We start from the raw sequence: 26,490 nt of genomic DNA on the forward strand, positions 1-26,490 counted from the left end.
GAGGGATGTAGGTGTAACTTCCCTAATAGAACCGAAAGCAAATGGAAAGAGTCCGACCCGTTTAACCACCCAGCAGAAACTCGTCTTCTTCAAACAAACAAACAAAGAATTTACAGAGTTTTCTCTCCATCAATGTGCATTTCATAATTTTGGTCTCTGCTCTTTTCACTTCAACAATACCAACCAATCAAACCCAATCATGGCAGTAAATTTCCTACCAACCTCACTCTCCCATTCTACATTTCATCTCCCATCAAATACTCAAAAAGCTGATCACAAATTTACCTAAATTTCATTTTGATTTGTGGGTTTTTCTATTCTAAATTAATTTTGTGTTTTGTAATGATGCAGGATTCGACGGGTACGACGTTAATGGATCTGATAACATCAGACCCATCATCCACCTCCTCCACTTCATCACAGTCGACGCCTGCTGCACCACCACCCTCACTACCTTCACAGACGGCAACTGTGGCGGCTTCCGCATCGACGGATCGGAAGAAGAAGGGCACACTGATGCAGATCCAAAGTGATACCATTTCTGCTGCTAAGGCTGTTCGTGCCAACATTATGCCTCAGAAACAAAAGAAAAAGGTAACTTTTTAAATAATACTCCCTCCGTTGAACCCATTTGACCGGACACGGAGTTTGAAAAAAAAAAAAAGAGAATGAGTTTTGGACACGTAGTTTAAGAAAAGAGAAAATGAGTTTTGAACTTGTGTGTAAAATGAGTCATGTACATTTTGTGTGGTTATAAATCATTGCATAAAGTTAAATTATTTCCAAATAAGGAAAGAAGTCGTTCTTTTTGGCACGGACTAAAAAGTAAATAAGTTAACATAAATGTAAATTGTTTCCAAATAAGGAAAGAAGTCATTCTTTTTTGCACGGACGAAAAAGTAAATAAGTTTACATAAATTGAAATGGAGGGAGTACCATTCTTTTACAGGTCCAAATAGAAGAGTAGAGTAGCAGGCCCATTATATCCCTGAGTGTCGAGTTAAAAACAATGGATTTCTGGTCATAAAAGAATATAGTTGACCCGACTGCTGTTGAATTGAGGCATAGTAGTTGTTATTATGTATCACTCTTATTGAAGTGATCTGGAGCTCACAAGCGGAAAAAAAATCCTGAAAAGAGAGGGTATTTCACAAAGTACTATAGATCTTAGTTTATGAGATGTTCTAGAAATCAGAAATGAATTTCTTAATTCTAGTTGTCTTTGCATTCTTTATAAGGATAATGTTGTATCAGCTTTATGAGCCACTGCTTTATCTCTGTGTACCCTGTTTTGTAGTGCCTCTTTAGTTTTTCATAGAAATGTAGGAAATTTGTGATGGATATTAATATGTATCTCCCTACTTCTACCCTAGCTTAGTGTTTCATATTTGTACATAGAGAAATCAAATGTTATAACGAGGTGTATATTTCATGTGATAGTTGCTTTTAATCTCTTTGCTTGTAGTGCAAACCAATAAATGAAAAATGTACTAATCCTGCTGCGTTGAATCTAGGTTTTTCGTATTTTCTTCGATTCCTAATTAATTGAAAAAGAAAGGATTTTGCTTATTCGTGTTTCCTAATTAGTTTGCAATCTTTAGGTGTTGATTCGTAGTTGTTTTATGACTTATTTAATATCATTTTGTTTTTCTTCAAAGTAGGGCTCATAATTTCATTTTGGTTTTCGACATCTTATCCTAATTCCGAAGCCTATGCACTAATAATGTTTATTTCTGCTGTTGCAGATCTAAAAGAAATAAATCAAAATGTCACATCTCTAATAGTTTAAATTTTTAAATGAGGTGGTCATACAATTAAACATAGTATTAGAGCAAGAAGGGCCTTGAGTTTGTCTCATTTCCATGCTTCTATCATGGGGGAAGGTCTAATCCTTTTGCCGCCACAAGGCTGGCTAATCCTACGCAGTAGGCTCGGACACCCCTTGTTTCGGAAGGCACATGAGTTTGAACACTATGTTGAATGTGCGTTTTGACACAAAGCAATGCGGGATTGCTTGGAAGCCCCAATGTATGCTTGTGTTTAGTTGATTTGGGAAAAGCTCCAATACACAATATATTAGAAAGCAGAGAACCCATACAAAAATATGGTTGCTTACTGAATACACCCAATAATCTCTAATTTTGCGTACTTCATTCTCGTGCATAAATGTTCTTGTAAAGGCTGTGCACAATGCACAAGTTTATTGCGAGTATACTCATATAACTGTTCCACTCTTTTGTAGGTGTTATAGAAGGAAATATGTCTCTGCCAGCTTTAGGGATTCATATTATAGGACTAGACCTAGCTAACCTAAATGGTGTTTGTTTTTAAGGCAATGGGACTTTTCGTCTTTGACCAAACATTGGTTGAATCTTTCTGATCTCGTCTCTAGTGTGCCTTTCTAGTGTACCTGTCTCAGTTTGCTTGACGTTTTTGTACAGCCAGTTTCTTATGCGCAACTTGCAAGGAGTATCCACGAGCTAGCAGCAACGTCTGATCAGGTACATTAGTTTTCTCACATTGTACTTTCCACTGGATAAATTTCTTTCTTTAAAATTTCTCTTTTTGTCTGTGATTACTTGCAGAAAAGTTCTCAGAGGCAGTTGGTTCATCATGTGTTCCCCAAACTGGCCGTATACAATTCTGTTGACCCTTCTTTAGCGCCATCTCTTCTTATGGTATGGCTTACGACTTCTATAATCTCGTTTCTGCATTTCATTGGCTATTTCTTCCCAGAGAAAAAGAAGCTCTAGAAAGAACTTTTAGCGTGCAAGAGTAGAGAATAATACCAAAAAAGAGCATACATTGAGCGTTTGTGACCTTTATTTGCATGAAATAGTGTTCAATTACAGCCAAGCTGATGGTAAGTGTTTATAGCTTGAATGCGTGCATTTTGACAAGTAATCGTACTTTTCTTGTTTCTTTAGCATTTCCTTTGATACAAGAAGGTGAAAATTGAAATTTGCCTTTATGGTGAAGGATTTGGTAGTTGCTGGAGTTTGCTATTGCTGATGTTCTTTTCCTTTTATTTGTAGGAGATTGTGAATTATTCTACTTAGCAAAAGAAGTGATTTATTTTTTTAAAATATCTTATAGCTTCCTTGAGGAATCTGAATTAGTGAAAGTTGTTTTATGCTCATATGCCAGGAGCGACCTTTTGATTTTTCCTTATATTACTCTTATGCTGGACCCAATGAACTTTTCAATTTCTTTTAAGCTTTATGATAAATTTTTTTTTTTTTTTTTTTTGCCAACGCTTCTTTCTTTTGTTATATTACAGCTTGATCAACAGTGTGAGGACCGGACTGTTCTACGTTATGTCTATTATTACCTGGCCCGGATTCTCTCAGATAGTGGTTCGCAAGGTGTAAGTTCAGGTGGTGGGATTCCTACACCAAACTGGGATGCTTTAGCTGATATTGATGCAGTTGGAGGAGTGACAAGAGCTGATGTGGTACCTAGAATAGTAGATCGGTTAACATCAGAGGCCTTAAATGAAGATGTTGAATGTAAATCTTCTACTTTTATTCACCCTTTTAGCTGCAATATCTATGTATTATCATTCTTTTAAAAAAATAAAATAATAATCATGCCAGAGAACGAGATATAACTTAGAAGTAACCAAATAACTGTACGATTATCACCTATTGAAAAAAAGTAACGTAATGACAGTATAGAAGCACATGGAAGAAGCTTTTAAGAAAGCGCTTAAAATCCTCTCTAGTCAAATGTCAAATGCTTTTTGGATTATCAAAGTTGACCTATGGAGTTTGTTTATGCCCGTAAAAGTCATGGCTCTTGCAAGTCTTTTGACAAAAGCTCAGTGAATATCAAAGTTTTCTTGCATCAGGAAAACCATGACTGAGGAGCCAAATGGAGTTTTATGTTTAAGAAAAGGAGGTAGCTGTCACTGATTCATAGGCAGTGTTGATCTCTCCGTCCATATGACCTCTAACAACCCTACCCCATCCCATCCAAAGTTTGAATTGTGAAGCTAACCTATTTCCCTCCTTTTTTGTGGGATAATTATGATGCCACAACGGGGATGTAAGAAGCAACCTTTTTTCCTTCTCGTTGTTTGACCTCCGGACCTCACTTGTGGGATTATACTGGGTATGTTGTTGTTGTTGTTGTTGTTGTTGTTGCTGTTGATGTTTGACCTCCTGAGCATTGCTTGAATGCAACCTTTTGAATCCTCCTCAAGATTAATGTATAGGCTGTGGGTGAATTCTTGTAATCTGAATTCATACAACAACAACAACAACAACAACCCAGTGAAATCCCACAAGTGAGGTCTGGGGAGGGTAGTATGTACGCAGACCTTACCCCTACTCCGGAGGAGTAGTGATGCTGTTTCCGATAGAGTAATCTGAATTCATACCCACCAGAAAAATAGTTGCTCTGCTGTCATCTTAATCTCAAAATTTTCGTCCATGCACTTCAATTTGTCCATGACATTATTTTGCTTGAATTTTGCTGCTATTAGAGCAGACTAGACGTAAATTATGAATCAACTCATTCTCTAAGATTTAGTTGGTCGACAGAAATTTCTTACACATGATGTTTGTTAACTTCTACATATCATACTTAGTGTCATTACAAGCAGAGCTTGTTTATTAAATAGATAAATTTGTTTCATATGGTTGTCTTTTTGTGTAACTGGATGAAGTTGGTGATGCTTCTTTTTCTTTTTGAAGTTCATGCACGGCGTCTTCAAGCTTTAAAGGCTCTTACATATGCACCTTCTAGCAGCTCTGAGATTTCGCAGAAGTTGTACGAAATTGTTTTTGGCATTCTAGATAAGGTTTGTCCACACATATATCTTACCGTCCACATATTCTTACACTTGGGTTAAAAAAATCCATTCCTTTGTACAGATAGCTTCTCTTATACATACTACATATGACTTTGCATTTTCATTATTAATGTGGTTGAGTTGTTGTGGTACATATGAAGCATATGCTTTTTTGTCTCCACTTTATTCTGGTCCTCTTTTCCTGATAAGTAAAGCCAATTTATTTCTCCTTGTTATGATGTTCTCTCTTTCCTTCCTATAAAGGAGTAGTAGGGGGGATGGGTCACTGTTTCCTGCTGGAAGTACGAAGATGTTTTACATTTTTAATTGAACACATCAAAATCAGATTATAAGGTATTCAGTTGTGTTTACCCTAAGGGATAAAGGCATGCTGCAAAATGCAATTTAAAGTAATAATACATTTTGTGCAGGAGGTGTCTACATACTAATTACTAACCTTAAAAATTGATTTATAAAAAAAAAAAAACTATTAACTTAAAAGAAAGCAAAGGACAGAGTTGGTCCAAAGAAATTATTGAGAACATTCAATCTTTATCAAGAGATGTTAATCATTACACAGTACCTTATCAAAAATATAAAAAAAGAACAATCTTTACGCAGTGGTGTTTTGAGTCATCAAATGTAGAATTCGTATAAATTACTGATTATAATTCTTTAAATGCGCATATTATTACTTCCTCGAACCTATTGTATATGATGGCAGTTAATTGGATATAGAGTTTAAGATGTTAATTTGACTCATATATTATATTAGCGGCAACGTAATAATATTTTAAAATAAGTACTGAAACACTATTTTACTAGGGATAACATCACCTCAATGTTCAAAATATTTAAAGTTCTATGAATTTTGAATTCTTGAAAGTGGTAAAAGTCATAAAAATGCGATGGTGTCAAATTTCGCGACATCCAAAATGAAAAAAGTGTCATACAAATCGGGACGAGTGGAGTAGTTATTGGAGCTTCTAATATGTTTTGAAGTTCACATGCGAATTCTTATTGTAGTATTCGGAAACCAGTGAAATTGGATTTGCTAAGAGCAGGTCTTACCCAATTTTTGCTCCTAGTTTTGCCAGGAAAATTCAGATTCCTCATGGTGAAGCTAATCCTATTTTTTGCATAAATTTCCTGCTTTCACCTATATACACTCCTTTGCTTGTGGACCTAGATACTTAGGAGAATCTGTTTTTCTAACTTCCTCTTTTGGCAATTCTCTTGACCTGAAATTTTTAAATTTTCTGCCCCTCAATATTCTTATCTTCTTTAGTGGCAGTAATTTGCCACATCTGTCAACTGAAGTGCTTTGGAACCCTTACCCTGTTTAATTCCTAAATTCCTAATGCTTTTGACTGTATGAGTATGATTTACTGGTTGTGAAGTATGAACTCATGTGGTTTATCCCAAAAAATTAAGAAAAGATAATTATGATTTACTTGTGGTCATAGCGAACGAAAGTCTTTACAGAGAGGTAGTAAAAAGCTAAGAGGCTTTGGAAGGTAATCTGATAAGGAACGAAGCCATTGTCAACTACTTTGGTCCCTGTCAGTTACTTGTATGTTGTTTCTGCACCATTATCACTTCCACATAAAATTAATCTTTTGCCAGATTGTCTTTCTTGCCAAGATATAAAATGTGCTTTATAGCATTTTGTGGTTGTGGCTTATTAATTTTTTCTATTTTTTAAAGTTGCTACTTTATCAAAAAAGAACATTTCTGTTTTTGTTTTATGAGAACAAATAGTGCATCTATACCACAGGTACTATGTTTGTTGATTCTAGTATGCTAGAAAATCATAAACATGCTTTCTAGTAACTAAGAGTTTTTGCCTCAAATAAACACAACTACTCCCTCCATTCTAATTTATGTGAAATAGTTTGAATCACACTGGGTTTAAGTAAAAAATGAAGACTTTTAAAATTTGTGATTTTAAACATGCTCATAACATTTGTGGGCTATAAAACATTTGAAACTTGTACCCTTAAACATGCATAACATTTGTGTGGCTATAAAAGCTTCTTCTAAATAAGAAGTGTAATGTCAATTGTTACCAAATATAGAAATGTGTCGTTCTTTTTTGGAACGGACTATTAAGGAAATAGTGTCACATAAACTGGAAGGGAGGGAGTATTATTTGTTAGATAAGCAACTGTAAACGTTTTTCTTGAGTAGCTATCTTTTTGGATAAGGTTCTTTAATAACTCTATCTACTTCAATCATTGAAAAAGTTTGGCTCAAGTTGTTTATTGATGTTTTCCAATTGTTAGGTTGCTGATACACCACAAAAACGCAAGAAGGGCATCCTTGGGACGAAAGGAGGTGATAAGGAGGTACATTCATCAAATCACAGTAATAAAATAAAAAATTTGGTTTGCAAACTATTTTATTCTTTCCTTGGGTATGATTTACTATATTACAAACTAGCGAGGAAAGGAGATTTTTCCAACAAACAGGAACACAAAGTTTTTTCTTTATGGCCTGAAATCTTTGGGCCAATGTACATGTGAATGGACTTTTGCAGTTTGAAGACATATCCTCTCTCTCTTAGATCTAATTTAACTGAGTGCAATTTTAAATTGATAAATTATTTTTACAGAATTTCAAATAAGAGTTGGTAGTATGTCTTTTACAATCTTTTTGTTAGACTTGGAACTCTAAAATACTAATAATTGCCAATACATCTTTACTTAGATGGCATATGCTAGGATAGAATAATATTGACGTATCTAGACCAAGGGATGTACCTTGTATGAAATGGTAAAGAAAATAATAATTCTATACTTCTTATGAATCAAAAAAAAGAAAGAAAAAGAAGAACAATTCTACATTCCTTTTTTCTATCCACTCCATCACTAGTGAGTCGGTAATGTTCTTAATCATGATTAGACTCTCTTAGGCTTCTTTTGGAGTCGATGACATTGAGACAAGGGGATCCTCTATCAACCATGCAATTCATTATAGTTACTGAGGAACTCAACAAATACAATGGATAGAGCAGTGACATGAGAGTACTTGAAGGGATTCACAGCTAGGAGAGGAAAGATCAATAGCTTATAGATTATCTCATTTGCTATTGGTGGACGAATGATACTTTGATGCTGTATGATTCTGAGATGGCCCAGCTCAATAGTTTGAAGAACATTTTGATGTGGTTTGAAGCTGCTTCGAGATTAAGGGAAAACCTAAAGAAAAGCGAGATCCTGATATGAGAAATGATGAGTGAAAACGGACAGAGCTGTGGCAGGAGGATTCTTGAAGGGCTTTAAATGCACGTGAAGGGGCTATGTAAGACCGAACAAAATTAACTAAAAATGCGCCATCGCTAACACTTTAAACTTTAGGATGTCGGCTACAGTTGTAATGTAATGTTCACTAAGCTTTCTGCAGGAGGAAAAGAAGCTGCAATGCATTGATTTAGCTCCTTTAGCTATTGCGCAGATACTTTGTGGGTGGAGGAAACAAGAGAACTCTTTTAGCACCCAAGGGTGTGCCCTAGTGGTCAATGAAGTGAGAGGAGAACCATGAGGTCTCAGGTTCAAATCCCACCGGAGGCAAAAAGCACTAAATGATTTATCACATCTTCCTTAGCCTTGTTGTTCAAAGGTACCCGATACCTGTGTCGGACTCGGTGGGAGGTAGCAGGTACCCAGTGAAATAGTTAGGTGTACACCAAGTGGCCCAGATACCATCGTCAAAAAAAAAAAGAACAAGAGAAGAAGGTTTGAAAAATGATTTGCTACAACGAGTGCCCATCTTTTGTTTTTAGTTAATTTTGGGTGCACCTATGAGATTATTTTTTGTAGAGAATCATATTCTTGTGTAGGTTTTTACTCTTTATAGTTCTATCCAGTATGACATTACTTGTTAAAATAAATTAGTTTAAACGTTTAGACAAGACGGTTCACACAATTCAACTGCATGAAGTTCTATGCACTGGTGAAGTGGTGATACGTAACAATTCACGAGCCAATTTCGGGCGTATAATGGTTCCTTGAAATTCTGAAATAACATCCGTGTTTTATCTTGGAGATCCATCTGTTGTATAATATTTACCTTTTGCAATATGGGTTTCTACTGTTTACAGACTTGTTCTAGGCTGATTCACGATCATCTAAATGTAGTTGCTGCATGAGTCGACTCATGGCGTTTTTGAGTAGCTGAGTAGCTAGCCTTGCTTTAAGTGGTTTTGATTTAAGTTGAAGTGTGGATGCCATTATTCTCTTTCTTTTTGTAGTTGGGTGGGGTAAGGGCTGTTGGACAAATAGATATCATATCGCGGGATGCTACAAGCTTTCACCAGTCTCATGGTTCTGCTTGGAAGCTATCAACTTACTGTTTCTCCCTTTCTTCAATTTTTCAGTCTACTATTAGGGGTAATTTGCAATATGCTGCATTGAGCGCGTTGAGAAGACTTCCCTTGGATCCAGGAAATCCAGCTTTCCTTCATCGTGCTGTGCAAGGGTTTGTTTGCTCCCTAGTGTTGATATTTTTCTAATCAATGGACAAAGATTTTGATTATTTTTTCTCATTTCGCTGCTTAATTGTGGTAAACCCAATTTCATTAGTGGTCTATTGTCGTAATCAGGGACACTAATATCTGATGAAACACAAATTTGTCTTATTCTTGGTTTACATGCCTCTGAACTCTGCTTAATTAATCAATGCTTGTCCGTATGACTACTAGTGTGATTTTTACCATATGAAGTATGGTCCAACCATGTTCTTTTGGCATATTATGGAGGATATGGTAAATTGACTGCTTAATAAATCCTGGAGATGTCTGCTACCAAGTGGTTTGACGTCAAGAGGTGAAAATCAAGCCCCCAGTTCTCAAGTTTACCAAGAGCACTGTCTTGGGCCTACGGGGCCTGGGCCATTAAATATGGTCTTGCCTTTCAGAAATTTAGCATGGCTTGATAAGCTATTACCTGATCCCTTCTATTTAATGAGCAGAAAAGTCATACGGTGTTGTATCTGCAACAGTGTTTCAAACTCATTACTAGTCTACTACAATAATTTGGTCTTTTGTTTTTGTTAAAAATACATTTAAGCTTGTTTAAAATTTATTTGCATCGACGAACAGCCAAAATTAAGGCAGTTTATATGTTGATACAGTGTCTCATTTGCTGATCCAGTTGCTGTACGGCATTCTTTAGAAATTCTCTCTGACTTAGCCACAAGTGATCCATATGGAGTTGCTATGGGATTAGGTAATATTCTCAATAAGGTGTTTAAGCTTTTGGCAATTGTTTCTTTTGCTTTGATAGTATGAGGAACTTCAGTTCCTGAACTCCAATTTCTATTTTGTGTTGACTTACAATACTGTGCATTGCTATGCTGATTCTTGTTTTATGTTAATGAACACTGGCAATCTTTTTTGCCTAAATTGGAACTCTGTAGCTGCGCGTGCAGGAGCATTTACTGTCCTCCCAAAAGAAAATAGTTTAAAGAGCACTTTACCAAAAGCAGAACTATTTCCAGTCAAGTGTCTGAACTAAAAATATGGAGGACAGAGATAACTGGCAAAGGGTAAAAACCTGTTGAATGGAAAAAGGCTTGAAGTATCATAGATGCATTGAAGAGAGATCCTTTATTTAGCAGTTCCCAAAAGACTGAAAAGGACGTTTCATTTCATGTCCTGTTTCTGTTCTTTCCCTTGCCTCATGTACTTTATTGTGATATTTACTCTATCGATTCCTTGGAGAACACTAATTCCCGTAGAGGCTTAGTAAGTCCAATCATTGAGGGTTAATGCTTTGCTTCAAGAATCTTCACAAGATACAGACACTATAGCTCTTTCATTGTTTAATTTCTCAGGTTTTCATAGTCCATATAGTCTGAAGAAATAATAAAACAAGCACAATCTGTTCATAGCCAGTTGTTTGAGACTTATTGGTGGGAGCGCTTTGGAGTTCATTGTGTTTTTATAGAAATAGTGCTATCTCTTGATCAAGAATGTAAAAGCCAATGAGAAGGAGGGAAGTGGTGTTAAATAAATAGTGCAGTTGTGTTAAGTAAATAGGAATGGTTGGACGGTGCAAAGGTTCCATAGTTTTGGTTTTTCTTCTTTGAAAAATTTGAATTATGTCCAAGTCCACACATCCCTAAATATGAAAAAGAAATATATTTCTTGATAAATTGTTGAAGTGCTCTGTCGTGGAAAGATATAGAAACTTGAGAATCCTCACTTCAACAGTTAGAGGGAAGAGAAGGAACTCCTTAAACAGTAGAATGAACAGTGTGTTTTGCAAACGAAGCACAGTTCAATTAGTAAAGAAGTGAAGAATAAGCTGAGGAAAGGACTTAGAGGGTGTTTGGATTGGCTTTTAAGCTGGTCAAATCAGCTTTTAAGCTCTTTCTAGTTTTTTTCGGTGTTTGACAAAGTTAAAAAGTGCTTAAAATAAGTTATAAACTGCTTAAAACAAACCAAAAGCAGTAAGCTGGGCAACCCCAACTTATTGCTTTTTGGCTTAAAAGTTATTTCTGCTGAAAAGCTACTTTTTTAAGCCAATCCAAACGGGTTCTTACAAGTGCCAAAGTTCTGGACTTCTGGGATATTCTTCAAACTATCATGAGTTTATAGTGATCAGAGTGTGGACTCTTTAAGGAGGACTTCATTTCCTATCTGCATTTGTTTTCCTTTTAGATAAATAACTCTGTATTTTTTTTTTTGTGGGTTTGCACTTGACAATTAGCAATGTCTTAACGTTTGTTATTGAGATTATGATGCTGTGGTGTCTTATGCTACTTCTAGTGATTTTCATGAAGTCATTGTGTAGACTTTCTTTGTTGATGTATTTGATTGATGGTCTAGAGTTGGTTTTTGACTATAGGCCTTTTTGTCTTTTTGCAGGGAAACTTGTGCAGCCTGGTGGTAAGTTAATATAAACTCTCTGGGTTCACAGTCATTTATTAGCCACTAATACTATCAGAATTTGTTTGAATCAGGGGCTCTACAGGATGTACTCCATATGCATGATGTTCTTGCTAGAGTTGCACTTGCTAGGTTGTGCCACAGTATATCCAGAGCTCGGTCATTAGATGGTATGTCTATTTGAAATGTATTCTGAGCAAGCAAGTTCCTTTTCTGTTTGGAGACTGGGGGTAAATAAAATGGCTGATTGCTTGGTGAACTCCATATTGCGTGTGCAGAAAGGCCAGACATTAAGACTCAGTTCAATTCAGTGCTCTATCAGCTACTTCTTGATCCTAGTGAAAGAGTTTGTTTTGAGGCAATCCTTTGTGTGCTGGGTAAAGCTGATAATGCTGAGAGGTAGCTCCTTCTACTGGACTTTTCTTTACCTAATGTTGTAGACTGCGTAATTTGTAACATTGATGAATACTCAATCTTCTGTGGACTTCTGGACTCTGTAGGACTGAGGAACGGGCCGCTGGGTGGTATAGACTGACCAGAGAAATTCTTAAGCTTCCAGAAGCACCTTCAGCTAAAGACGCAAATTCTGAATCAAAGGATGCAGCTCCGTCAAAGTCCTCCAAAGATAAGTCTTCAAAGACAAGGCGTCCTCAACCTTTGATCAAACTTGTGATGAGGAGGTTCTCAAGCTTGTTCTAATGCTCTCGTCCCCCTCCTAACCCATAGGTTCAACTTTTTCGTGCTGAATTGGTAAGATAACACCCTTCATTTTGGCAGGTTGGAGAGTTCCTTTCGCAGTTTCTCTCGGCCTGTACTTCATGCAGCAGCCCGGGTGGTGCAAGAAATGGGTAAAAGTCGCGCTGCAGCTTTTGCTTTGGGCTTACAAGATATTGATGAAGGAGCTTATGTTAACACCTTTCCTGAGAATAACGACTCATTTGATCACGATAATAATGAAACTTCTCACCCTGAAGGTAATGAAAATGAATATGCTTTTTAGCCATAATTTGTGGTCTCTCCTCTCTCTCTCTCTCTCCCTCTCTCTCTTTTAAATTTCTGCAAGGTTCAATTTTGTGATATGGAATGGTTTCTTAAAAGTCATACCGGTTGAAGAGTTCATTAATTGCTTATATGTGGTGCAAATGATCTTTCTCAAGGTCTTAAAAAAGAGTAACAGATGGGCTAATATATGGAATTTGCAGTTTTGGGTCATATGGAGAGAGAATAAGCATGAGATCTGGAGAGTTTCCAGTTTTGGAGAACACCTAAGATATGTACATAGGAGCCATCACAAATTTGTGGACTGTGAGAGCCTGAGAGGAGATATAAAGAAGTTTCCCATAATCGTGGGTTCACATTAGGTATTTGCCTTGAGCCTTATACTTATTTACTGCAGTTCTGGATGAGTTAACCAATATTATACAAGATAGAGTTCATGGTGTGTTATTTGCAAACAATATTGTGTTAATGGATGAAACCAGCGAGGGAATCAGCTAAAAGCTTGAATTATGCAGAAGTATTCTAGAGAGTAAGGGTTGAGGATAAGTAAAGGTAAGATATAGTACATACACGACTGGCACACACACGAAGAATGACGTTAAGGTGATTAGACGGATTGCAGTGCCTAAGTACAGACATTTTAGATATCAGGGCTCACAATTTCAAGATATGACATGATAGATGAATATGTAGCACATTTAACTAAAATAGGATGAGCAAAATGAAGTAGTATTACAGGACAGCAGTTTTACAATTGGCATTGGAAATCTGTTCAGAAGCTGAAATACCATTTAATGTATCACGTTGTCTGGCTAGTTGTCAAGGATGCTCATTTGACTCGAGAGAATTTGAAGAGAGATTGCAGCTTTGCTCAAGATGTTACCTATGGACAGTGACGGAGCCAGGATTTTCACTAAGGGGAGTCCAAAATATAAAGAAGGCAACACAAGAAGAAGCCAAGAGGATTTAACATATAGTATATATACATAATTTTTTTTACCTAGCTACACATTGTAATTTTCTGGCGAAGGGGTGTCAATTGACACCCGTTGGACAAAGGTGGCTCCACCAATGTATGTGGAAAGGAAGCAGAGAGCGATAGTCATCTTTTTTTTCTTCTTTGCATTGTGAAGTAACTGATCTACTCTGGCAACTTTTCCTGAAGCATGAAAGGACTGAAATGGACCATCCTTAAAACAAACGGGGAGTTACGAGCATACTGGACCAGCTCCAATGATTTGGTTAGACAGAACAAATGGTGGAAAACCGTTCCAGCATATGGTGGACTGTGTGAAGGGAGAGAAATACAGGGTGTTTTGATGGATCTAGCAGCCCTATATAGAAAATCAAGATGAATTGTTTACTCTTGTTTTAGTTTTGGTGTAAAGAAGAATTTGTAGGTCATATGTATCCATTGTTAGATATCATAGAGTCTTTGTAAGAAGAACAAGGACATACTTTTGCTTGCTATGACCTTTAAGTATGGCTCTTAGCACAGCCTTTGTACTAAAGATATGTAGTATTGTTACCTTTCTCAAAAAAGTTGAATTACCTTTCGTATGCCATTACTAATTATATCAGTCTTTTCCCGCATCGTGTTTACTTATAGATTCTGCATCTCTTAAGGTAATTTTTCTTTGTGGATGACCTGCTGCTTTTATGTCCTGTAAAGAATAGCTTACTTGTTGGCTTTATTTAGTTGGAATAACTCAGTTTTCTCTCGTATTATAATCGGAGTCTGGCCTCAATTCTTCGATGGTCTTTGTGTTCTCTTTGTTGGATCCAGAATTGTCAGTCCTCCTGATTCTTCCATTTTTTTTTGTCCTTTTGGCTAGGCATACGCCGAGTTTCCTCGATATCTAATGCCACTGGTGCCAAGGACACGATTGCAAGTTTATTAGCATCATTAATGGAGGTGGTGCGGACAACTGTTGCATGTGAATGTGTTTATGTTCGTGCAATGGTAATAAAAGCACTGATATGGATGCAAAGCCCTCATGAGTCTTTTGATGAATTGGAATCCATCATCGCTTCAGAACTGTCAGACCCAGCTTGGCCAGCACCGTTAGTGAATGATATATTGTTAACACTTCATGCTCGTTTCAAGGTACTTAGAGCCGGTTAAAGGCATTATCTTTGCATTGTTGTCTAGGTTTTATATGGTAAACAATTAAGTGATCGTCCTCAACATATCTTGTCTTTACATAGTGCTTCATTCTCTATTTCACTTTTGGAGCTTTGTGCTTTTTAGTTTCTTCTTGTGACTAAATATGTAGACATCCTTAAAAGTTTTACAGATTCTACCCCTTTCTTTTCCATCATAATGTTTTTCTTTTTGGTGAAAGAAATCTTGATGCAAGAACTAGATAAAAGATGCTTAAGAACGTATGTTTGTTCTACACTGGAAGTTTCGTATATAGGTGTTCATTGTTCTTCTGTGGAATTGTAAGATCATTTTCTCCTGTAATGTTTTCCTATGGTATTGTGGATGGTCGAGAGGTATTAATTTGTCCAGCCATTTGTTGAGAGAGAGCTTTAAAGTATGCCTTATTGTAACTTCATTTTAGCTTGAAGTATTTTTATGCTCACCTAATCAAGATTCATTCCTTTTAATCTTAATCTTGAGATCAGTGTCCATGCCACCAATAAAAGAGACAGAGATGGGTGAATGCAAGTTTAGGCTCACGATTTTTCCATGCTGCGGTTAATTAGCGTGTGGAAATTCTGTATCGTTAGATCTTTGATAATTGGCATAATCCCCAGAGCTCACATACCGTACTTTCTTTTGCTGTGTGATTGTTAGGCTACTCCTGATATGGCAGTAACCCTTCTAGAGATTGCAAGAATTTTTGCCACCAAAGTTCCTGGAAAGATAGATGCAGATGTGCTACAACTTCTATGGAAAGTAAGCTCACTCTCATAACAGAATGTGAAGTTGATTTTTCTTCCTTAATTAACGCTTCTGTTCTTTCTTTCCATTTATGTTTCAATTAATCTTTTGGCGATAGAATATGTTTATAACTTCTCTGTAGTTATTAGTTTCCAATTTGAGTATGCTGTTCATAATAAATAGTTTAAAACAAAGTTGCATGTGTAGCAGATTGTAGTTTCCCTAATTGCTACATGGACTGAACAGATGTTGATAACATATACTGCTGAGAATGGTCTGTTTATACATGCTTTATCTACTTTTTTGGTACTAAACTGGAGTATTGATGATTCTTTTAACAACCTAAGTCCTGTATAGTGTCTATCGACCTCGGTGCCCTTAAAAGGGACATTATCTGACAACATTGAATTGATACGTTTTTGCAAATTCTGTGTCTGTAAATACTTATACGCATGGTATGATTAAGTATTTTATCATCTGTTTATTCTGGCTGCACTTCATAACCTGATGTTCTTTCTACCATCATTTTCTTTGTTCTTTCTACCATCATATGCTTGAAAGTAGATAGTGAGGGTGGATTTACGATCTTGGGTCCTCCCAAATTTCTTTCTTTAACAAATAATGCTCAAATGAAGAATAGTGCGATTGCGAACAGTCTATTCATTTCACATGAATACATTTTTTGTGCATCTTAGGAATTTATTAGGGAATGGGCGGTTGTCTCCTTATATGGTTTTTGGCAGTCCTCACCTCATGAACTAGCTTTTGGGATTGAGTTAAGCACCAGTCCATTTTTTTCTTAACATGGTATTAGAGCCAACCCCATTCCTATTCTTGGTTTGCTCAGTGTTCATTCCTCATGTCATTATGTCCATGCTCCAGATTTCTTAACCTTGTCGTGCCGGGGGTGTTAGATTCAGTGTTTTTAAATCGAAAATCGTTTTTCTTTTCAATCCACGTGTAATCCCAAGACAAGGTTACATGTGCAGAAGGGTGTCAGAAAATGCATGTCCCTCATGGTTGTGTAATGGTTGTAGGTTATAATGTCAGTCCGTTCTCTCAACTACAGTTGGGCATTCTATTTGATCTATCTGTAGGTACTCTCAGGGATGCTACTTTCATCAGCCAGTGCAGTATGATTTGCAGAATTTTTCTTCCACTTAGTTGAATGCTGAGCAACTTCGTTGGAGCTTTGACATTGTTTGCTAATTCACATCCTGTTTTCTCTGTCTTGCTACATTAACTTGATTTTTTTGTTAAATCTTTGATACAGTGCTCTGTGAATTTTGGAATTATTGACCCTCTCATCTTTGCCTTATCTTGTAAAATTCCATTTCATACATTTCCCTATGTTTCCTTTCTGTCATTTTAAGTTTTTCCATTCGTGTAGCAAACATGCATGCTAATCTATAGTAATATAATTTATAGACTTGTCTAGTTGGAGCTGGTCCTGATGGAAAACACACCGCATTGGAAGCAGTCACTATAGTTCTGGATTTGCCTCCTCCACAACCTGGTTCAATGTCTGGACTTACCTCAGTTGATAGCGTATCTGCCTCCGATCCAAAGTCAGCTCTGGCGTTGCAGAGAATGGTCCAAGCAGCAGTAAGAACCTCATCTACGAATTAATTTGTTGATATTGAGCTACCAGATAACTACCAAGTACCTGTGATGACTTCTGTTATTTTTCTGAATGGGTTATGACATACTTGAAGGTCTGGTTCCTTGGAGAAAATGCAAATTATGCTGCCTCTGAGTATGCTTGGGAGTCAGCTACCCCCCCGGGCACAGCACTGATGATGTTAGATGCAGATAAAATGGTTGCTGCTGCCAGTTCTCGTAATCCTACTCTCTCTGGTGCTCTGACTCGACTTCAACGGTGTGCTTTTAATGGTAGCTGGGAGGTAGAAGTTTTAAGCTCTTTAATCGTTCCTTTTGCAAACAAAATTTTTGGCAAGCTTTGATTTATTTCATACACGGTTTATGCATTTGGTTATTGGTTATAACTGCTTACTAGTTGTGAACATGAAATGTACGAGAACCTATATTTCTCCCTTCCCAAAATTTTTTACAAGGGTTGACTCGATCAACTTGTCTAACATTGATGATTTATTTTGTAAACTATAAAATTTTGGATTTTGAGAGTACATGGAAAATGTTGCTAGAAAAAAAAGAAATAATTGAACAAATCATGATCAAAGACGAATTTGTTGAGTTTCTAAATAATAACCAGGTCAAACAAAACGGGACAGTGTGTTAATCTTGTTGCGACTGCTCTCACAAAAATTAAGATTTACTTTATTCATGATATTTCAAATGGCAAGTAGCTGGAGTGTGTGTGTCTGTTGCTGACGATGAAAATATACCCTGCCTTTGTGTTTTACACTTTTGGCACTGTGCTGGAACAAATCCATCCTAAAATTGTGTTCATTTCACTACAATTAATGTTCAAGTCCTTGTCTCCCTGAAAAATTGTATTCTTCCCACTTGAAGGAGCTCTAAACCTGTATATACGTTTGTAAATACCTCTTGGGGCAGTCCTTCTTTCTCCTGCGGTGGGTGGAGGCGTTTACTCATCTTTTATTTCTTGCTAACGTATAGTACGAATATACGAGTATAGGTAAGTTCTAGTTGTAATCCAACTACAAATGCTTCTTATTATTGTCAATATACATCATTGAGTGTTTTATATTTGAAAAATGTATATTATTAAGTGTTCCGTGGTTTCCCTTCTTACTACTTTTAAATTTCAGGTTCGCATAATTGCTGCCCAGGCTCTTACAACTATTGCAATTCGATCTGGTGAGCCTTATAGGTTACAGATCTATGAATTTTTACATGCCTTAGCCCAGGGTGGTGTACAGTCTCAATTCTCAGACATGCATATAAGCAATGGAGAGGACCAGGGAGCCAGTGGCACTGGCCTTGGATCTTTAATCAGCCCTATGTTGAAGGTCCTTGATGAAATGTATTCTGCGCAGGATGAATTGATAAAGTAAGTGTAAGGCTATTTTCTGGCTCATCTGAACACTAATTAACCATTTGTAAGGTGTGACACGTAGTCCCTTGTTAACAGTCTACTTGATTATGTAGAGAGATGCGTAACCATGATAATGCAAAAAAAGAATGGACTGACGAGGAGCTAAAGAAATTGTATGAAACTCATGAGAGGCTCTTGGATCTCGTTTCTCTGTTTTGTTATGTTCCAAGATCAAAGTATCTTCCTTTAGGGCCAACGAGGTACGTTGTTCTTAAGTTCCCCTTGGCATTGTTGTTTGAGCATACAAGAAATGAATTTTCGTTAGTTTCATGCTGAAGTGAGAGCGACAACATCAATTCACTTGCTAACAGTGTTTTAGGAAGTGGAGACAAAGGTCTGCACATTTTATCTCTCATGGGTTGGGACATTAGTTCCATGACACGAGGCGTAAAAATGAAATAGAATTTAAAATAGATGTAATAATAGAAGTTGGGGATATATCAAAATTGATTAAAACTCAAATGCCAGAAATGTATTTAAATATCTTGCATGATAGAATATTTACATGTATGAAGTAAAGTAACCAAATTCTGGATTCTAGAACACACATAATATAGGTTATAATCAAATACCATTAATTAGATTTAAGAAAATGCGTGGTGTGTATTGAACGAACAGCGAGGTTGTAAAGCGTGCACGGGACGTGTGACCACAGAAGCATGGTACTCTTTCCCCAATGGTAGCATTGTGGCCTCTAGAGCCTGATTCACATCCTGGGATTCCCAATTTTACCATGTTAAAGAGCAGTTCATTGTGGGGGAAGATAATCTAAAAGAAATATATCATTGGACTACTTAGGAGCAACCTTACCTTAGTTGCCTTCTGTTCTCTGACAACCATGTTGGAGCCGTAGCATTCTTGCAAGGAAAATTAAAGCTTCTCTTAGAACTTGCAAATCTTTGGGGATACAACTTCACAATGGCAAGACACGAGTCCTTAAAACCACTTAATAATTCATTGTCATCTAGTTTCAATGGGATTTCTGAAACTGCCCTACACATACTTCTGAGTTTTGTTTTTTGATGAAGTAAAAAGATATCATTAAAGAGCATCAGGAGGATGCTAAGCAAAAGAGTTACAGATTAGAGTTAGCTCCAGTACATGAGTGTCTAAACTAGGAGCAAGGAGCTAACAATTCCAAAAAGTTGTCTACACTATTTACAGGGGTGAAAAAGTTCCAACTGAACAAATTAACTAAGCACCTAGCTTTTAAAGCGTGAATTGGAGTTGAGATCCCATCAAAACACATACTTCTGAGTTTTTAACTTAATGGGGAAATGGACATCTTACCAACTGACTCTTGGCTAGAGCAGTTAGTTAAAGTAACATGGAAAATGAAGGCTTAGTAATAAAAGACTAGATATTTAATCATGATCCCCAATAGGTTTTAAACCCAGCTTTGCTAGCATTTCACCCAATTATTCCCATTTTTTGGTGTTGCGTTGTCTTTGTCAAGATCTTCACCAGTGTTTTTCATCTTATACATGCTAAAATGATGGTTAGTGTGCTTAGACTCTTTTAAGTTTTCTATAATGTAGTGTATTGAATAAAGTTATATATATTGAACAGCGCAAAGCTAATCGATGTCTACCGCACTCGGCATAATATAAGTGCGTCAACTGGACTCAGCGATCCTGCTGTAGCCACGGGTATCTCTGATCTTATGTATGAAACTACCAAGGCACAAGCTGCTGAGCCTGAAACAATTGATGATGACCTTGTGAACTTCTGGGCTGCAAATCTTGGTGATGATAGCTTAAATAATGCACCTGCAATTAACAGGGTAAGTATTTGAGTAATGTATCAAACCTGAAAACTGACACTGTCACCTTTCTGTACTGGTGGTCAAATTGTATATCTTAATGAATAAAACAAAAGAAAATTGCATACAACTTATTTGTTCTATGTCATATGTAGCTTGGACATTTATTAAAGGTTGCTGTGGACACATAGTTGACACAACACGTAGGATAGCCAGGAGAACACGTCGGATAGCGAAAATGCTTTTTACTGTCTCGGTTTCATTTACGTTATTTTCGAAAAATGTGTTCTCTATATGTGTCTCAAGTATGTTTTGAATTGTATCTGAATTTGTTTGATGTAAAACTATCTATCTGTTTAGTGCAGAAACATAGTGTAGCACTATATACCGTTAAATAGATTAGCCCCTGCAAACCAATTTTTTCATGCTTGTTAAGGAGTTCTTTCATCCCTAGGTTAATGAGTTTCTTGCTGGTGCTGGTACTGATGCTCCTGATGTTGAGGAGGAGAATATTATTTCTAGACCCTCCATGAGTTATGATGATATGTGGGCAAAGACTCTCCTAGAATCTTCGGAGATGGAGGTAGTAATTCTTAAATCTATGCTGCTTTCTTTTACTCCAACATGGTGCAAATGATTAAATATATACAACTGGCGCCTGCAGGAAGATGATGGACGATCGTCAGGATCTTCCTCCCCAGACTCAGTAGGGTCAGTTGAGACATCCATATCATCGCACTTTGGTGGAATGAACTATCCATCGTTATTCAGTTCTAAGCCATCTACTTATGGGACTTCACAATCTAAGGTAGGTAGTTAGCATTTAAAATTTGCTTTAAATTTAATGCACTGAGAATAATTATGGTATGCTTGAAGGAGCTTCGTATTATAGCTGCTGATATGGACGACTATATCCAATTATTTTTTTTGTCATTTAGCATACCCCAAATGAAGAAACACTTGCTTGGAAATTTTGACATTTGATGAAGAACCATATTGTTTAATGATGTATTTGACCTCTGTTATGTAATGGTATGCAACGCTACAGACAACCGCCTTCATCATTATGCATAAATCAAAACCTCATAGATAGAGGTATCTGTATTTGTCCAGGACTATGTTGCTCTCACCGATTTGCCTTTCATGTTTGTAGCATATGTATGTTCACAGTTCCTGTCATATTCATTCCCTTATTCCACCCCCAAAAATCCCCCCTCCCCAACACACAAAAGATAAAATATTTATCAATTGGCTTATGTTCCATTAAGCTTCACGTGCCAAATGGTAAAATCTTCCTAAGAAAATGGGAGCCCACTGGTATATTTTGGAAAAGTTTGAACGTTTATTGACATCTCTTGAGAAATATAGATAGAATGTTGTGCTAACCAGTAATTATGACAGAGGTGTACAAAAGTTTGTATAAATGTAGCTAAAATGTTTTATGTAGAAGCACCAAAGTTGCTTGTGTTCAACCTGCTTTTGGATCACTATAGAAAGTTACCTTTGCTGAGACTGCAGAACTTTGGTATCTCTCTCATGATTTAAAATGAGGAAAGCCTCGGGGGATGGACGTGATATGTCTGGATTCACTTTCTTATTTTGTTTATAAAGTAATCTTCAAATGGAAGAGAGGATACATCAGAATTAAAAGGCAAGAGTGTGTGAATTAGGATTGCTAAGGACGAGTTGAAAAGCAGTGGTCTTAACAGCTAAGGCAAGAGAATTTCTCCCTCTCTCTAGACCATCACAACCTCTAGTCCATCACCTGGAGTGGAACACCTGAGACTTAGAAACACTTGGAGCCACATGTTAAAGCTGAATGTAATTCAGTTGTAACAAGGAGACCTGACAAATAGAACCAGAAATTATGTAACGCTGCAGGAAGTTTTGAATACCTCTAGGTTTAAGAATGACGTATCCAAACTTGTCACTGTTTACATCATTTGGGAACCCATTCTCGGGTGATAATAAACATTTTTAATTGAGGGGAAAAGATCAGAAAATTTGAGTTTTTAGTCTATTTAGTTCCAAAAGACAGCATTTGGAAATCCAACCAACCCTGATTGTTTACATGGCAAAGCATACTATTTTAGTATTTAAGACTGACTTTGCTTTATATCAGGGGGACATATCCACTCTTTCCAGCCAAACAATGTTCTAAAAGGGTGGTGTTAGGTGAAAATAATGGATAATTTTGTGTTTCATCATGTAATGCAATACTTTAAGTCACTTACATCCTTTCATTCCTTGCTTACGATTTGCACCTACTTTTAGTAATCATTTCTGTAGCTTGAACTTTGAATCTCTTTATTACCACTGTTTGAACACTTGCTTAACCACTGTACTGAGAGCAGCTCAGCTTCCTTAAAATTTTCTTGAGAACGTAAATAACTAAATTGCCATATTCTGCTTTTGATCAAGTGTATCAATCTTCTTCCTCATAGGAAAAAACTGATCTATACCATATTGGTAAACCTGGTAAACTTGTGTAGTGAAGTTGGTTCAGTCTTAGTTACCAAACTAAGTGCAATTGCTGAATTCTGATGTTTTGTCTCTTATTACTATGAGAACAAGTCTGAGGTTCAGTGGACCTGGTCAACGCATTCGAGTATACACGATTAGCTAACTTGCTTAAACTGTGTTATGAAATGAGATAATCGCTCTAGTTAGTGGTGTTTATCAGAATGGAAGTTCTATTTAATTGTTTCAATACCCTTGTTTATATCTGAATGGTCTAAAGTAATACATATAACTAGGGATGGACTCTACTATGAGGTTGAAACTGACTTAAAATGTTTTTTTAATGAAGTAGTCTTCCGTGTTACAAGCCATATTTTCTTCGTGATACCTTGAAAAAGAAAGAAAAATTCCGTGATACTCGAATTGCATTGCTTTTAGTGTTGAGCAGCGGTTCAATCGTTGTATTTCATTTTGGGTTCCTTTCTTTTCTGCCTGTATTAGTGTGTAAAATGGGTCATTGTTGCCCATGACAGGGGAAATCTGGTGGGAGCCGATATAAGAATAATTCCTACAGTGGCTCCTCATACGATGGTCTGGGATCTCCGGTAAGGCCTCCTACCCAGTCAATTTCATGTCTTTTGTCATGTGAGATGCAAGTCTCTTATTAAAGGAATTTGCAGATAAGAGAAGAACCTCCACCATATTCATCACCTATTAGAGAAAGATACGAGTCGTTTGAGAATCCCTTGGCTGGCTCTGGTTCTCACAGTTTTGGATCCCATGAAGAAGAGCGAGTCTCTTCAGGCAACCCACAGTCTGGTACAGCACTTTACGACTTCACTGCTGGTGGAGATGATGAGGTAGGCCTATTAGTGACTACTAGATTTTCTTCCCGGAAAGACTGGTTAATGATCTAGTAATCCCTTGTGGTAGTATGTGTGGTGGGGATGAAGATACCATATATTGTTCTTGCTTGCTACAAAATTGGCCCCATTTAACACGTTGCAATCTTATGTTGACATTTTGAATTATGTCCAAATTCTACCTAAATGTATCTTACTCCTTTGGGGATGAAGATACCATATATTGTTATTGCTTGCTACAAATTTGGTCCCATTTAACACGTTGCACTCTTATGTTGACATTTTGAATTATGTCCAAATTCTACCTAAATGTATCTTAGTCCTTTGGGGATGAAGATACCATATATTGTTCTTGCTTGCTACAAAATTGGTCCCATTTAACACGTTGCACTCTTATGTTGACATTTTGAATTATGTCCAAATTCTACCTAAATGTATCTTAGTCCTTTGTGGCTTACTGGAGGTGCAAAGGTTAATTAAGTTTTGGATTTTCTTGCAGCTAAATTTGACGGCGGGGGAAGAAGTGGAAATTGAGTATGAAGTAGATGGCTGGTTCTATGTAAGTAATTCCCATGGAATGTTTTGTAGAGCCACTCTTCGTTGCTAATCATGCATCTAACTGACTCAGCTTACTTGTATCTTAGTATTCATTCATATGTACACTACTCAATTTCTTTGAATGGGGAAGATACTTTGGACCAGATATCTTCCTTGAAGTGTGACACTGATCCAGATTCTCCCTTTCCGAATGCCAATCATACTCTATTCTTTCTAACCAAAAGAACCTTTGTGTGGAGTATCTGTAATACTGGTTAAGGAAGAACAAGGCTGGTGTAACACCTATCCCATTTTACTTCGTGTGATACCCCAAAAGCAAGAGAAGTAATTTTTTTTTTATTTAAGAGAAGAGAAGAATTATAATTGTCACTTTATCGAATGGCTAGTTATTTCCACTTTGTCTCTCTTTATTTCCAATCTCCCATACTCTTTTCATTTTTGGCAATGAATGTTAAATCCTAAGATGTATGAAGGTATATAACTGTTGCTTTATAACTGGTAATGTGATAACTAAGTCACTGCATTAATCTTCTCCTGATCACTGAAGTTGTATTATTTGTCTCTCACATATTGATTATGTCGTCATTTGTTGAGAATGCTGTGCTAGATATCTGAAACTTTGATACTTTTTAACAATTTTTTTTATGTAATACTATGATCTCTTGGAGCTTATGTTTGTGTTTTTCATATCTGATAACTAAAGGGAGTGGTTGGAGTTAAGGTGATTTTGCCAAATAGTATCAGGTCTATAAATTTAAACTACAAGTTATGCTCCATACCCTCTGCAGTCATCCTCTATTATCAATCGAAAGATAATTTAATAGGTGGAAGGTTTGAATCCAATCATGTAACCCTTCTTCCCCTCCAGCTATTTTCTATTATTCGCTCCATTTCAATTTGGTTGGAACCCTATCCCTTTTTGTCTATCCCTAGGCACTTTCCTGTTTTTAAAGCTCGGTTATTTTTACATTTCCACCATGCCATTGACATGACTTGTTATAGGCACCACTGGACTTAAAAACAAATTGTTTTGTACGAGAGTACTTTTGCTAATCTATGCATATTTCGTTTGTGTCAAAAGTCTCTCTTTCTTAACATCCTTGTCTAGTCAATCAATGCAAAACAAGTCGGAAGGAGGGAGTAATATATATTTTTTTTATAAGTTTTGTGGAGAATTTCACTGATCAACTGGTACCCATGAACCATAGTTGTTTGTTCTTTCTTAAGCATTTCACCCAGTCAATTCAAGGAGACTCTGTCTGACAGCTTGAATGTGTAATATGCATCTTCTTGGGAAGATTCTGTTGGTAACGATTATCTGATTTGGTTCAACCATGTTTTTAGTGGGTTTATTGTGAAAGTTGACTCTGCACTCTTTACCTAGAGTTCCTTTTACTATGTTCTCTTTGCCTTCTAGGGAAGAAGGAACTATGTAGAAAGTGTTATCTCTGATGATTATTTGGTGACATATGGTGCACACTTGTTTCAGGTCAAGAAAAAACGCCCTGGCAGAGATGGGAAAATGGCTGGCCTTGTCCCAGTACTCTATGTCAGTCAATCTTGAAGGCACAGAGCTATATATTACCATAAGATCCAGCTAGTAAATTTTTGTTCCGCACGAATTGTTGGAGCAACTTTGGCGTGTAAAGTTTCCTATCACTCTGCTCGATGGGTTCCACTATAATCATCTGAATTACCTAGAGCATGAGTTCTGGAACATATGCTCCATGCATTTATCAGAGAAACTTCTGTTTCTCCTACGTTGTCGTAGCAGATGGTCCAATGGATATGACTTATGCTTGGTAGCAAAGTCATTTGGAGGTAATTACTACAGCTTCTGCTGATTCTAGGTGTGTACCACATTCCTTAACATATTTGGCATTGTATTTGCTGTTCGTTCTTAAGAACCACTTTTGCATCTAGCAAGAACAATTCTGGGACAGTGCTCTTTTCGAGTGTAAGTATCTTGAATTTTTCCCCGGTCGTGTATGGTGTCTTGTTATGGAGATTGGAGGCATGGTTTGTAGTTCATTCTTGTCTATGGTGCTGGTTCTTGATTTCTGTAGTCTCGATATGAAAGATCATATCATGTATACTTAGCTGATATTTAGGAGTTATTTTTTCTGGGGATGCAGATTCTATGATGTGATGTGATCCTGTTATGTGAATTGATTGGCAAATTACAAATTTTGATTCCATTGAGAGGCAAATAAGTATTATGATATTTCTCC

The 26,490-nt window shown here is 36.8% G+C and overlaps 1 protein-coding gene across 2 annotated transcripts; it reads left to right on the forward strand.

Moving 5' to 3' along the window:
- Positions 1-26,490, forward strand: LOC107768943 (uncharacterized). Of its 2 annotated transcripts, XM_075227933.1 has the most exons (27): positions 1-205; positions 352-594; positions 2,442-2,501; positions 2,586-2,678; positions 3,281-3,509; positions 4,698-4,804; positions 7,081-7,143; positions 9,174-9,274; positions 9,929-10,023; positions 11,667-11,687; positions 11,762-11,857; positions 11,966-12,086; positions 12,188-12,367; positions 12,465-12,661; positions 14,522-14,793; positions 15,490-15,591; positions 17,005-17,181; positions 17,292-17,480; positions 18,330-18,571; positions 18,670-18,816; positions 20,186-20,399; positions 20,833-20,961; positions 21,043-21,186; positions 23,372-23,443; positions 23,519-23,698; positions 24,201-24,260; positions 25,749-26,490. In XM_075227933.1, the coding sequence occupies exons 1-27, from the start codon at positions 200-202 to the stop codon at positions 25,821-25,823; spliced, it is 3,615 nt and encodes a 1,204-aa protein (XP_075084034.1). In that variant the 5' UTR covers positions 1-199; the 3' UTR covers positions 25,824-26,490. The 2 variants fall into 2 exon arrangements, with proteins under 2 accessions (XP_075084034.1, XP_075084035.1); XM_075227934.1 differs by lacking the exon at positions 1-205 and having other exon boundaries at positions 346-594.

The sequence above is a fragment of the Nicotiana tabacum genome, chromosome 13, assembly GCF_000715075.1.
Source record: "Nicotiana tabacum cultivar K326 chromosome 13, ASM71507v2, whole genome shotgun sequence".
Taxonomy (NCBI): Eukaryota; Viridiplantae; Streptophyta; class Magnoliopsida; order Solanales; family Solanaceae; genus Nicotiana; species Nicotiana tabacum.

Bases quoted from the DNA above. Each gene is read 5' to 3' on its own strand.
- LOC107768943 (XM_075227933.1), top strand. The intron at 9,275-9,928 runs GTTTGTTTGCTC...ATGTTGATACAG, and splicing joins CTTCATCGTGCTGTGCAAGG to TGTCTCATTTGCTGATCCAG. The intron at 12,662-14,521 runs GTAATGAAAATG...CCTTTTGGCTAG, and splicing joins TGAAACTTCTCACCCTGAAG to GCATACGCCGAGTTTCCTCG.